This window comes from Thunnus albacares, chromosome 8 (genome assembly GCF_914725855.1).
Source record: "Thunnus albacares chromosome 8, fThuAlb1.1, whole genome shotgun sequence".
NCBI lineage: Eukaryota > Metazoa > Chordata > Actinopteri > Scombriformes > Scombridae > Thunnus > Thunnus albacares.
Genome location: NC_058113.1, coordinates 12,269,301 through 12,283,197, shown reverse-complemented (window position 1 = coordinate 12,283,197; position 13,897 = coordinate 12,269,301). Strand labels below are relative to the sequence as shown.

Sequence of the window (13,897 nt, the reverse complement as noted above, 5' to 3'; positions counted from 1 at the left end):
TTGCCTATTTGGAAATATAAGGGGCAAGATAAAAATTCTAATCAGGGACCTGCCATAGGAAATCTGTATGCAACCATCTACCCAGGAGGACAGCTTTAATTACAACGTAGCTCCAGGCCCCAGAGCACCATGCTAACTATAGACGCTACACACAGCTAGTTACAGAGGGCTCTAAGTGGCACCTTGAAGCAACACAAAGCGAGAGAGCAAGGCAAATATTGGTGGTGGAGGCATTAAGTCACACAGGGGAGCACAATAAACTGCTCCAACGCACACTTTACTGACGATTTTTTCACCCTCAGGTTATCTCTTAGGGCAGATTTATGCTGAGACAACTAGCATACAGTGGCATCAGAGAACATCATGATGAGTGGCATTGTATGATAGGCTTGAATGAAACTGGTCACTGAACATGAAAATACAGCCATAAAAATACTGTATTCATACTGTACACATATATTAATTAACCTGAATAAATATATCAAAATGAATTATGAATTTAAAAAAGATGTTAAAAGGTATCCTGTGGAGTTTTTAACCACTAGTAGCGCTATGGAGCATTGTCAACTTTATTTATAACGAGCTTTAAATAAAACACAGATGACCCAAAGTGTTTTACAGGATAGTGATGCAATGATGGATAGACAATACCTGACGGAGAAAACAAAGAAAAGATGCTCTCACCAAAAAGATACAGAGTTATTCTTCCAACAGCATGCATACAGTTAAGACAAGAAATCAGATACATATATAAAAATATATATATAAAAATAGGGAGGGAGATCCTAAATTTTGGTGCGTTCACTGACAAACATCTGTCACCATATGACAGATTATGGTGTGTATGCAGTGCAGTATGGAGACTGGATATCATGCAACAAGAGCATGCAGCGCTCTATACACTAAGTGGGATTTAAAAGTAACTGGGATCCAGGAAAGTGATGCAGGAACTGAGGCTTGTTAATAATAATAATAAGAGTATAGTTATATCAGTCAAGATAAGACCATATGGTATGAATACTTTGTGTGGAAAGCCCATCATCTTTTCACTTACGAAATAGGTTTGTACAAGTTTTGATTTCAGCTTGGAGTGAGATTTATGAACCAACTTTATGAACCAACACCTTTTTCATAAGGCTTTTTGTTTTTGCTAATTTGTGTTTATCAGGTAGTCTTTTTGATATGTACTCCAGATATTACACATATTTTTCTTCAAAACATATAGTAAGATCAGTAAGATCAGTGCTCTTCACCATGGGCATCTGCTTATGTTTTAAAATGAGGGAACAAACTTGGAAAGATACGTAATTAGTGGGGGTTTTAGGGGTCCTCGTCCAGAAAAAAATTGCAATTTAAAACAAATTTCCTGCATATCTACGCCACCTAACCTCTTGGATTAAGTCAAGAAACAGCCACCTGCAGGAATCTAGATTAGTTAGATTGAGGGTGCTATGAAAACCAAGAACGCATCAAGAACAGTTGTGACTCCGTTTTGCTCTCTTTATTGTTGCCCTGTTCTCTGTCTGCAGGAGCAGGTTCCTGAGGGCACACTGATTAGCAGGAATGGGACACACCTGGGCCTGATGTGCCCCGTGTTTTAAGCCAGAGAAACTGTCAATTCAGACTCTCTCTTCTCTCGCCCACACACTCCTGCGTTGCTTTTTGGTTCTTTTTCCTTTGTTTCACCATACAACACCCACACACAATACACTCCCTCATCCACTCCCTACATTACTGACTTTACAGACTTATCCCACCCAGTTGTTATTTTTGTTTGTTTTGAGTACTTTGTTTTAAATAAATTTACTTTTGTAATACTGAATACCTGTGTGTCTTCCCTTTTTCACTACAGTCTGGAGCTGGGCTGTGACACAAAATATAATTGGGTGGATCAGGACAGGAAATGATTATCAGAAGAATGGCTATTTCATATTTGAAATTATATTTATAGAAACATTATGTAGCCTAAAATGGTAGTAGGTTGCAGGCTACTAGGCCATCAAACAGATCAAACAAGGACAAACAATTTGTCTAAATGAAATAATCTTACAACACATCACAATGTGATTTGGATAATTAAACCTGATTGTTGCTATTCTCAATACTCACAAGGCCATCTTCAAGGTTTAGCAATTGCAACAAAGTACAAACAACTTGGATGAAGGAAATGGCCTCACAACTAACCTAAAAACCTATTACTGGGAATCGCAACAAAGTTTCAGAGCAACAGAGACACAGAGCACCCCCGTAACCATAGTAACTCACTCTCACTCCTGCCTGTGTGCAAACGGCACAAGAGGAGAGGGAGAGTCACTGTGCTGCTGACAAAAGAGCCGCCAACTGAGATTACTCTGAGCAGGATGCATGGGAATACATATAATGTAATAGATTTGTGTAGATTTCTCGCTTTCCCCTGCTGCTGTTGTGCTGTGCTGCTCTGTCTTGTCTGTCTGTGCGCTGTCAGTGTCCTCTTTTCATTATCAGTTATGAATTTGTTTTTCACTGCCTGAGAAAATGGACATGCGGTGTGAGAGCATGTGAAAAGTGTCAATTGCGCGAGTCTCACAGTCAATGTGTGAGACTTGGCAGCTTTGCTGTTTCCATACCTGCAGTGCAGCCTCGGCTTCCTCAAGTGCAGGCCGGGCAACTTCAAGTTTCTCCTCAGCTATGGCTTTGTCAGCTGAGATACTGTCTACAATGGCCTGGGCCTTGTCCTTCACTTTCTGGACTTCCACCTTCACTCGTTCTGCTGCCTGGGCTTTGACAGTCACCTCCTTCAACACCTGTGAATGCATAAGCATGAAAAACAAATGAAAATAGCCATTACACTTAAGAATCTCTACTTTCAGGCCTTCTTCAATATCAACAAAATGAAAAGGACTGGTGTCATTAAGCATTGCTGTAGACTCTGTCTTACTTTACTTTGAGCAAACACATATTGACTTGATACATATGAGCATAAATGTGGGCACGCAGGCAATTTCGACATGGACACTAATTATAGTAATTGGAACACTGCACATCTTGGACCATTATTTCACACATTACAGAACCTTCATCACTTAAGTAGATAAAATTTAAATAGATCCTAAATACCTACCTGAAACCTCCCAGGTGATATCAAACAAACTCCAGCACTAAACAGAATGAATCCCTCACTCTATTTAATTTTTATTTATTCCTGAAATATTACAACACTGCCTGGTTGGTACAGCCATTTACTTTCATTTATTCATTCACTTACTAACTCACTGGTTCACCATTAATTTCACTGCTGTCAATGTTCATGTACATGCACATGTCCCTCCACATACAGTAAAATATAACCAAGAATAACCAGAACAACAAATATTCAAATCCATAAGATACACAGACACAAGTAATTATGGGCTGTGTTGCTGTTTCAATCCAAAATTTCAATTTAAAATGTAAGTAAACTTCAAGCCAACTAAAAAAATCGTTGGAAAGCATATGCAACTCCTGACACACTGATCTTACAAACAAACATACCATATCAGCCTTGTCATTGGCGACCTGTAGCTCCTTCTCTTTCACCTCCAGCTCCTTGCTGAGTGCTGCTACTGACTCTGATGCTTCTTTCAGCTTCTGGAGACCCGTGTTCATCCTAAACAGGAGAAATATTAAACATTATCAGTAAATCTGCCTGTAATTCCAGCTTGCATCTTGCACCTTGCTACTATGCACTAGACTATCTGGGAGGCACCTTTGCATGTCTGCACAACATTGTTGTTAATATGTACAACTGCAGACAAAACTTTTAAGATGAAGTACATGACATTATGAGTTCCTCCCTGCATCAGGTGGTGGAAATATTGGAACTTTATTTATCAGGTAAACAGCTTTACACTCCTGGTGAGCTTGTAGCATATGTGGTGAAGAAAAATAACACAGGTCACAAATATAAATGTCATGGTATCCCTTCAGCAGCTGCCAATAAATCTTCGGAGGCTCAGGGAATAGTTGATAAGCAGACATAAGTTCAAAATCATAAAAAAAGGAGTACAGAGATTTTATGTTATATGAGATCCAGGGTGTCACTTAATGGTGTAGTTCATATTGTACTGATGTTTTAAAAACATGACTCATAGCTGATAGTTCTGCATTGGCTCCTTCATTAGGATGCATCCTGGTCATCCATCACCGTTGGTGCCATTAGGGAGTCGATAACTGTGGTCAATCTGTAATATAGTTATTATCGGTTCCACAAATAATTATTAAGAAGAAGACTAGACTACAGACTAAAGTTTTGACAACTGTATATATTGTTATATATTATCCATTAAACACAAGGCTTATACAAACAACCCTAACCTAATTTCAACAGATGTAGACATTAGCATATTGTACATGCAAAAGTGGAGGCATTGATTCCTAACCCCTTTTAGTTGCTGGCTTGAAAGCATGAAAAAGTCCCTCAGCTCTGCCAGTAGATGCATCATCATTAAAAGGGGACTGGAGAATTGTAGGCCATGGTGGAAAGATGCCACTTTAAATTCTACAAAGGCTAAAAAGGGGCTATGTGTTAACATTGTAATTATAAGAACAATAGAGATTTAGCTCACTTAATCCTTTAAGTCTGTTTACCTGGTGGCAAGGGTCTGTACTTCAGACCTCTTTTCCTTATAGATGGTCTTGTAGCCCTGAATGAAGGAAAGGTAGGACTTGGGTGTGACATGGGTGGAGCGTCTGTATCTAGATTCAAATAAGATTAAATCAGGTTAATTATATGTCATATTAATCTACCAAGAACTGATTCTTTGCAGGTGGAGGTGAAATCGTAGGCGGGTTGTTGCTTCAAGATGACACAAAGTACAAAAGTGTATGTTGGATGAAATACTGTACCTCTGGAAGTAGTCCACACACTTCTCTGCCACCCCATCCTGGAAAGAGCCCATGCACTGAACCACTTCAGTTTTGACTTGGGGCGTGCAGTCGATGTCATAGACAGACAGGAAGTGTTCTGAAACTGAGGGACAGAAATATGGGGGAGGGAGAATGAGAGAGAGCAGAATTGAGTAGAAGACAATATGGAAAGGACATTCAGAGACAGAGGGAGACGCAGCAGGAGATAATTGCAAGATATTGACATTTTCACAATTAATTTTCTAAAACCAAACTGACATGCTTACAATGGATGAGCTGAAAGAGATTCTTTTCTCAAGACAAGATGAGCTACGCAGATTTAAAATAGCTGAAAAAATTAAGACATATTTATATGTGTATGGAAAAATCTAATTACAATCCATATCAGTATAGTTGAATGTTTCTAAACAACATTCTGAAGCAACACTGATAAGATTAATGACAAATCTAGTCGTGCTGCTGGGATTTACTGTTTTTATTTCCTAATCTAACAAAAGCAATTTGAAAAATTATTATTTTTGTTCTGACTTTCGGTATTTAAACAGCACAGGGGACATACTGCTAACAAGCTGACTGAGTGATAAATGAGTGTTGTAATATGCCGGTTTAATCCGATTTTACAGCTCTGCGAAATATAATAGCAGCCTCCCTGTATGGAAGATATAGTACAGGGATATATGCACATTGTGAGACAATTTTCCCATTATATAGACAGATAATATAAATATAAAATTAAAATTGTCTGTGAAATATACCTGCGACAAGTGCGTCTTTTGGCCAGCGACTGAACCAGTCCATGGTGCAGCCAGATATCAATGCTGGAAACTTTAACGCCCGGTTGCGGAACTTTTCCCCAACAGGTGAGAAGCACAGAACAACATGGAGATTATGTCGGACCCGTGACATGAAGTACTCATACAGGTTTTCATTAGTCGGTGGGCGCCTGGGAAACTCCCGCTTCATGACAGGGATGAGATCGCTGAGGATCTCGTCAATTTCATCACGAGCAAACAGGTTGGATACCTAAGGATGGAAACACATACTTTATTTATGTCACTGAGGTCATGATGTTATTATCTTTTATCTATCCATCCATCTCTCTGTGTTTGTGTGTATATTTTAAAGCTAGATAACTATTCTACATAATAAATGCTTTGTCAGTCTTGAAAATACTGGTTAGACTATATCGATTAAAGGAACACAGAGCAGTTTAAGCTTTTCGTAAAATATATATAGAAGTCATATTACATTCAATATCGAGTCAGGTTTAAAGGTAATTTGGTAAATTGAGTTAGAACTCAGCATTTTATCTATTTTTTAACAACTTCTTTCTATGTACAAGAAATTCCACATTCCACATAAAATTTTAACCACCTCAGGCTGTCTTCTTTCTGTTAAACGTAAGCTTTGTACGCAGTAATTGTTGTGATTCTAGTAGTAAGTATTCTAACACCGCTTTAAATTATGGAGATACAGATCATCATAATGCAAGTTGTTTTCTCTCAGCACTAAGAAGTACTGTATGTTTAGGATGACAAATTAGTGTTTAATTAGGTATGAGATTTCTCATCTCATCTCATCAGCAGCTGCGCCGCAGGAAGAAGCGCATATGTCCGAGGGCCTGGCCGCTACACCTGGGCCAAGCTGGGCGGAGTCGGTCCCCCTGCCTTCGCTGCTACCCATGCTATCCTGGAGAGAGATGTGGACGAGGATGGAGAGGAGTCGGCCAACTTGGAGCTCCTGCTGTCTGATGACGAGGAGGAAGAGTCCATCTTGCTCGCTAACACTTGCGGGGCTGCTAAGCCCTCTGCCGCGGACAGAGGTAACCAGTCTTCGACGTCATCTCTCATGGATCTCGACATGCAGGATATGTGCAAGCGCACACTTGCCAGGCTAATCATCCCATGGCCCGTTGCCCAAGCGGAGATTGCAAAATCTCGGTTTGACGGCAAGAAAGTGCCATCAGCGAAAAAGACCGGGAAGCAAGTGCTGCCGTTTTTCCTGGAGCTACTCGACGAGATAGCAGCAACAGCAACGTGGAAAGACAGGCCATACAGCGAGAGACATCCCATTGTGGGAGGTTCACTGCTGGATTGTGAGGGGATTGAGTCCCATGGTGTCTGCCAGATGCCCCCCATAGAGCCGCTGGTAGCGAGCCACCTTCAGACCTCCCTGTCTTCCTCTGCTCCGTCTCTTCCCTCCAAAATAGACCACTTCCAGTCTAGCCTGACCGATAAGTGCTACAAGGTAGCGGCTCCGTCAGTGAGAGCCCTTAACACCTCTGCTATCCTAACGGCGTACCAAGCCAAACTAGAGGAGGACATGACTGCTAAACCAGATAACACTTTGTGGGAAGAAATCTGCATGATAACAGACCACGTCCTCCGTCTCCACAAGGTAGCCATCCAAGCTACTGGGAGAGCCATGGGCCTCATGGTTCTTCAGGAGAGGGCACGCTGGCTCGGGCTCACCAACCTGACAACCAAGGAGAAAGAGGAGCTCCTTGACACTCTGATCGTCCCTCAGGGTCTCTTCGGTGCAGCTGTCACCTCTATGCAAAAGAGATGTGAGGAGAAAAAGAGAGATGATGAGGCGCTGAAACTGTGCCTGCCCAGGAAGAGGCAACCTGCCGCCTCCACGGCACCATGCCACCACGCCAGTCTTACGCACAGGCTGTCTCTCACCCGGCCCCTGCTTTCAGGATCCTCAAAGTGTCCAAAGCAGATCGACGACTGGCTAGTGGCAGCCCCAACCAGCCAGGAGGTAACTTGTCACATGGATGCTCTTGCACAACACCTGGTAAAACTGGGTTTTCAGATAAATGTGGAAAAGATCATGATGACGCCAGCTCAACGCATTACTTTCATAGGGCTCACCCTGGACTCTGTTCAAGCCAAGGCATTTTTATCCCCTGAAAGAGTGGAAACCATGCATACAAATTTAGCGCTGTTTCGCAGGGGCAACATGGTTTCTCTCAAACAATGTCAGAGGAGCTCCTCTGAGGAGCATCGGCGTCTGCATACTCTGTGTCCAGTCCGTGCGCTGCGTATTTATGTGGACAGGACTCAGGGTTTCAGGAAGGGCGACCAGTTATTTGTGTCTTGGTCGAAACCACACGTGGGCAAGCCTGTGTCCAAGCAACACCTGTCCCACTGGATAGTGGGGGCTATTGCTTTGGCATATACTAGCAAGGGTCTTCAGACTCCTGCTGGCCTACGAGCACATTCCACCAGAGGTTTAGCATCCTCATGGGCTCTCTTTAAGGGAGTTTCTATTCAAGAGGTGTGTGCGGCTGCCTGCTGGGCCTCACCCCACACGTTTGCTAGATTTTATAGGTTGGATGTCACGGCACCAACCCTGGCACATTCAGTCCTCAGCACTGGCTCCTCTTAGTAAGTGGCTCCCTCTCTGTGAAGCTCCACTGGGGACAGTTGTCTTCCTCTCAGGCATGTCTGGCAATCCGGGAGTCAGTATGTTTCCCCATAGTGAGACACGAAACGAATGCTATGAAAGAGATCTTAAGGTTATGGATATAACCCTGGTTGTCTGATTAGCATGAGTGAGTGTCTCAGCAGACCACCCTCCTTACTATGGAAGCGAGGAAGAGATGAGCTTGTTTTGAATGACAACTGACGCTATGTAAGCCCATTATATAGGAGGAGGGTCCCATCCCCTCCTGACATAGGCGTCACTGGTGCCAGCCAATTAGGGCTGGCGTAACGTTATTTGAGCTTCTGATGAGGTCACGCAGGAGGTGTTCCCCATAGTGAGACACTCACTCATGCTAATCAGAGAACCAGGGTTATATCCATAACCTAAAGTTTTAAATGGGGTTGTAAGTTGATTCAATTTGATATTTGGACCTTTTTAACATTTTATTTTTTTATGATTGGCTAGACAGGGAAGCGTAGCCACTTGTTGAAGCCTTTCTCATCCTCCCCTTACTGCCTCGTGTTGAAGACGGGGGGAAAAAACCTCTTTCTTCTGGAATAACACTCCCACTCTCTTCAGGTTTGACCACAGGGATGATGCTACTGCACCCTTAATGCTGCTTTTTGCACCTTTTCGGTAAATCCCTGGTTGCCCAGAGAGAGCAAGAGTGGAAGAGGGAAGTCAGAGAGAGCAAGAGAGTCTTGGAGAGACTTTTGGTGTTGTGGTTAGAAGCATGTCACTGACCATCTGCTGGCTTACTCCAACTTAAACAACAAGCTCACACCAACAGCTTGCTCTTCCTTTTTGTTTCTCATCTCTGTCACTTCTGTCACTGTCTCTCTCTCTCTCACACACATACACACATCCTGACACATCCTTCTCTCTCTTTCCATCATATACAAACACGATGCACACCTGCACACAAACAACAACCCAACACACCGCTCTCCCCTAGTCCCCACATCTATTTACCTCCCCGGGTAAAGCATTGGCTGCTTAAATTGTTATCTAGGCAGGTGAGTAAGGATGTGGAAGAGAGGGAGGATAGGGATGCTACCATGATGAGGCGGACATGAGAGATAAGAGGAAAAGGAACATAAGGAAGACTAGAAAAGCGAAGGCAGAAGGAGGAAAAGGGTAAATACGGGGAAGTAAACAAAGGTGGCAAAGTAGATGAAGGTAAAAGATGGGGAAAAAACTTAAGAACAATTCACATCAAACCACTCATTGATGAAGCAGGGTTATTAATACTTGTGACATACTAATAGGTTTGATTTTGGCAAACTAGATTAGGACCCTGTTTGCCAATAACAAATTATCTTAGAGGTTGAGAATGTAATTCAATAAATATTCAGATATTTTTAGAAGGGAAAGTTCAAGAGAGTGGCATTTTGGCCAGATTAGATTTATGTAATATTGGAGGAAGTAGATGCAAAACTCATCTTTTTTACTAGATTCAAGGGTGTGTTGAAAATGAGAAAACAAAATGAAATGTATTAAATCCTCTAACAGTCCTGTTCCATCAAAGCATTGGCCAGTCATCACTATGATGGCTATGCTCGTCTTACATTTGTCATCCTTTATGCATTTTTGCTTTCTTATTCTGTTTTTTCACACCAGTCTTTTAGCACAGCCTTAAGAGCATGAAACATTGCATTTCAGTTAACACATTGTTTGTGTATGTAACAAATCAAATATGGATCCTTGAAGCCTTTTTTTTAAGAAAATTGATTTCTCCTCTGTAGTTTCCCCTCTCCAGATCTTACTAAATTAGCCTATGTACTCATTGTTTGGTTTTTTTTTGTTATGCTATGTTAACATTACTCAGTGTTTAGCGGCGCTGCTAAATTACGAGCGCCGCTGCTAAAATTTCAGAGGATCATTAATATCAACAAGCTACTAATGATTTTCACTTGCACACTGTGCAACACCCTACGTTATTGTGGATTTTCTTTAGTCATCCTCCCTCTCTTCATTCTTCAAGGGACATCTATATAAGGCTGTGTGTGGGTATGTGTATGGGTATTTGTGTGCAAATGTGCGCGTGTAGTTGCGCGAGCGCAGAGGGTGAGCAGCAGAAACATGACGTGAACACGAGCGGAGCAGAGTAAAAGTTTAGCAGTAAGTTGTCAATCTGACAGTAAATGTACAGTACAGACTGTTTGTTAGTTAATAAACGCTGCAGCTCCTCAAGACAAAGAAAATACACACCTATCGAAGGGGGTTAGCCCCGAAGTTAGCAACAACGCGTTAGCTTAACTTGACCAGCCTCACTTCAGGTGGACTGACTTTTAAGGTGGACCAGCAATTCTCATTTTAGTGTCAATGAGAATTGCTCATCCCCCCCCCCCCCCCACCTCCCCATAAATGTATTTATGATTTCTTAGAACATCTTTATTTGAAATATGTGAGAAGATTCATGAGATGGGTTTTAAGCTTACCATTAAGTTATAAAATGGGGCCCCGTTTTTACAGCCTGCTGCCGCACATGCATTAGAATTGATTAGAATTACATTATAGCCCGAAAGAACATAAATATCTAAGCAAGGGAGCTGGGAAGAGGCAAAAAGCAGAGAGCAGAGAGACTCCTGTGTCAGCACAGAGCAGCAGTAGTAGTAGCAGCCTGATAGGGAAGCGGGTGAAATATCTTATTCCAATTGCTCGACATTAGACGTGTGAAAATTGATGATTGGTTCAGTTATGTAATGTCAAAACATCATAGCTGTACTACATAAATCTTTCTGGATGTCTGTTACTTGTTATTTCTTACCAGCACACCTGATATAATATTGGTGCATGCATATACTCCCTAGCTTCACTTCTAAATGTGCACAACAGACTGCAGGCATGGTATAACCTGAAGGAGCTTGCATTGCTCATTATTCTTTCCACTTCTTCCATCTTTTAAGTTGCCATTGTCAGGTCTCTATTTCTTTTGTCATGGTCATTGCTGGAATGTGTTTCTGTGCAACAATTACTATGATCATGTTTGTGATTCGTGGCTCTTTTGACGGTTCCACAGTTAACTGGAAATTGTTGTTTCTGCTGTCAGAAATGTTGCACACATGACTTTCTGAGTGCCAGAGGATTTCTCAGGAAGGACATACCAAAATAAATTACAGCAATAGAGTAAAGTCACATTTCTGTCCTTAAGTATGATCCTAGAGTGTGAGGGGGAAGAAGGAGAAAAAGGTTGTAAGGAAGAAGAAAAAGAAAACGAGGGCAGGAGGAGAATAGAAGATGAAATAAATAGGGGGAGAGGACTAACTCAAAAGTAGGAGTAAATGAAAGATGGATGAGGAGGAAAGGACTTAAAGGCATGTGAAGAAGCAGTGGAGAACAGATGGGTGATGGAGGAGGAGAGAAAGTTGAAGAGACAAAGATGACAATGATGAAGAGTAGGAGCAGGGATGGAGAGGGGGGGGGTTAAAAAGAGAAGGGCAACAAAAGAAAACTGAGGAGAGAGAAAAGAGGGATAACCAGATGACTTGATGAAAAGAAACGGAAAGAAAATGAGTTGGAAAAAGCAGAGACAGCACAAAAATGAAGAGTAGTTATAGACAAAGAGAGCATAGAAATATGACAGAGTTAAAGGAGAAGAGGTTGAAGAGGAAGGAAAGAGGACAGTAAATAAGAGAGTAGAGTGGAAAGTGCTTTGGAAATGCTTTGTTTGCCTAAGCTTCCCCAAAGCCACTATATCCAGTATAGTGGATGATTCTGGGGAATGCAGCAGAGATATGTGCTAACAGCGGCACTTGACCTTCAAACTATCCGCTGCTATTACTGCAGTTACAGAGTAATACAGGAAAAAGCCACATTTAAACACATTCAACATTAGTGTTATATCTGTTTCTGTAGGAAACCTTTACTAATCAAGTTATCATTTATAAGCTGTAAATTCATATTATGTATTTGCATTCATGTATGTGCATTTTGCTGCATGTTTTTCCCCACGTGCTCCTGACCTCTCCAGATGACAGAACGTTGTTCATGTACTCGAGGAAGGACTCGTCTTTGATCTCATTGTCAGTGAAGATGAAGCTGATGCCTTTGCCGTGTTGGCCAGCTGTCCTGTACAAACCCTTCAGGTCATCCATCAGGTTGGCTGTGTTGTATGAGCTGGGAAAAAAAAACAGCATGCATGAAATAAATATGCACCCACATTTCTTTTTTTTTTTAATCTTTCTGCTTTTATCACTCCAAACTAATTTGACAGTGGGAAAGAAAGATATAAAAAGGAAAGCAGTGTGTGAAGTGTGTGTGAAGTGTGTGTATACAGTATATGTGTCACTGTTTGAATAAATTTGAATATGTGATCGATGTTGTTTGAACTCAGGGCACTATTACAGAGTGTAATTGTAAATCCATTGTTTTTTCCCAACCCCAAAAGCACCCCATGTGGCCAGTATTTTATTTATTGGTTTATTTATTTATAGGAGACTGCGCATTAATCAATAATGACATTTTAACAACATCAACGTAAATGAGCTGGGGTTAGCTCAACAGCTAATTTGCACGTGTAGTCAAGACACATTGACATTTTCTGTGATGTAATTATTTTGAACAGTCACTTGCAAATGTGGCTTTGAATATGGATATACAGTATGGTGTGTTGCAATGAAAACAGTTAAAAGGCACAAAAGCGAGAGAAACACTGACAGCCTTGTAACAGCTGTGTGTATGTGTTCGTGTGTGTGTGTGCAAACACTGAAAGGTGTCATTTGGATTTTCAAGATAGGGCTGCTTCTTTTAGTGGAAGTGACAAAAAAAGTGTGAAAAGACACAGTTCTGGCTTTAACAGTGGTAAAGAAACAGCAGTGTAAATATCCATTTGTATATAGTTGTGTATATGTGTGAATGTTTTTTTTTTTTTCTGCCCGCTTGCCTGTTTTTGTACGTGCCTCCGTCTGTTCTTGTGTGTGTGTGTGAACGTGAATGAACTGTAAAGTGGGAGATGAAAAATAAACTAGAGAGTAAACGTGTGAGATTAATGGGTGGAATAGATCTGTTGACTGTATGAAAAAGATATATATCTATATATCTAGGAGGAGAGTAACTTGCTTAAGAGTTAAGATGACTGAGTTTAAAGCAATAACATGAAAGCAATGAGAGAATTTAGGCTGCAGAGAACGCGAGTTGAATTGAGCCTGCGTGAGAAAAAGAGATGTAACTGTATTGGATGAACATGTAAAAGGTACGTGTAAAACTGTGTGTTTGTGTGCAACAGAGAGGAAGAGAGAGCAGAGGAAAAAAGAAGGCACACAGAAACCAACAATTGAGATGCCTGTTTCTCCAGATCAGTTAGGGAAAAAAAAGCAGTGAGAAAATCAACTGTAAGAAATGCACATGGAGACGGAAGGAGAAAAACATACAAGAAAAACAAGAGATAGGCCAGACTGAGACACAAAGATTAGGACAGAGCAAGCAGAGACAAGTGACACAGTTGAAGAGAAGGTGAGAGATTTTCTTGTCCTGATGAATCAACTGACGATGTTATTGTTTCACAGAGAAGACACAGAATGGATGTAGGACAGAGCCACAAAGGCTTTGTAGAGTAAATATCAATCTGATTCAATTTCTT

At 41.3% G+C, this 13,897-nt stretch overlaps 1 protein-coding gene across 3 annotated transcripts in view; it reads right to left on the bottom strand.

The window, feature by feature from the left end:
- Nucleotides 1-13,897, bottom strand: part of dnah5 (dynein, axonemal, heavy chain 5) — a 111,211-nt gene that overhangs the window by 44,827 nt on the left and 52,487 nt on the right. For all 3 annotated transcript variants that reach the window (XM_044359873.1, XM_044359874.1, XM_044359875.1), the window contains 6 exons: nucleotides 12,282-12,435; nucleotides 5,640-5,907; nucleotides 4,864-4,987; nucleotides 4,606-4,713; nucleotides 3,511-3,625; nucleotides 2,607-2,783 (listed from right to left, as the gene is read on the bottom strand). In XM_044359873.1, coding sequence (XP_044215808.1) covers nucleotides 2,607-2,783; nucleotides 3,511-3,625; nucleotides 4,606-4,713; nucleotides 4,864-4,987; nucleotides 5,640-5,907; nucleotides 12,282-12,435 — 946 coding nt within the window. The remainder of the gene's footprint in view (nucleotides 1-2,606; nucleotides 2,784-3,510; nucleotides 3,626-4,605; nucleotides 4,714-4,863; nucleotides 4,988-5,639; nucleotides 5,908-12,281; nucleotides 12,436-13,897) is intronic.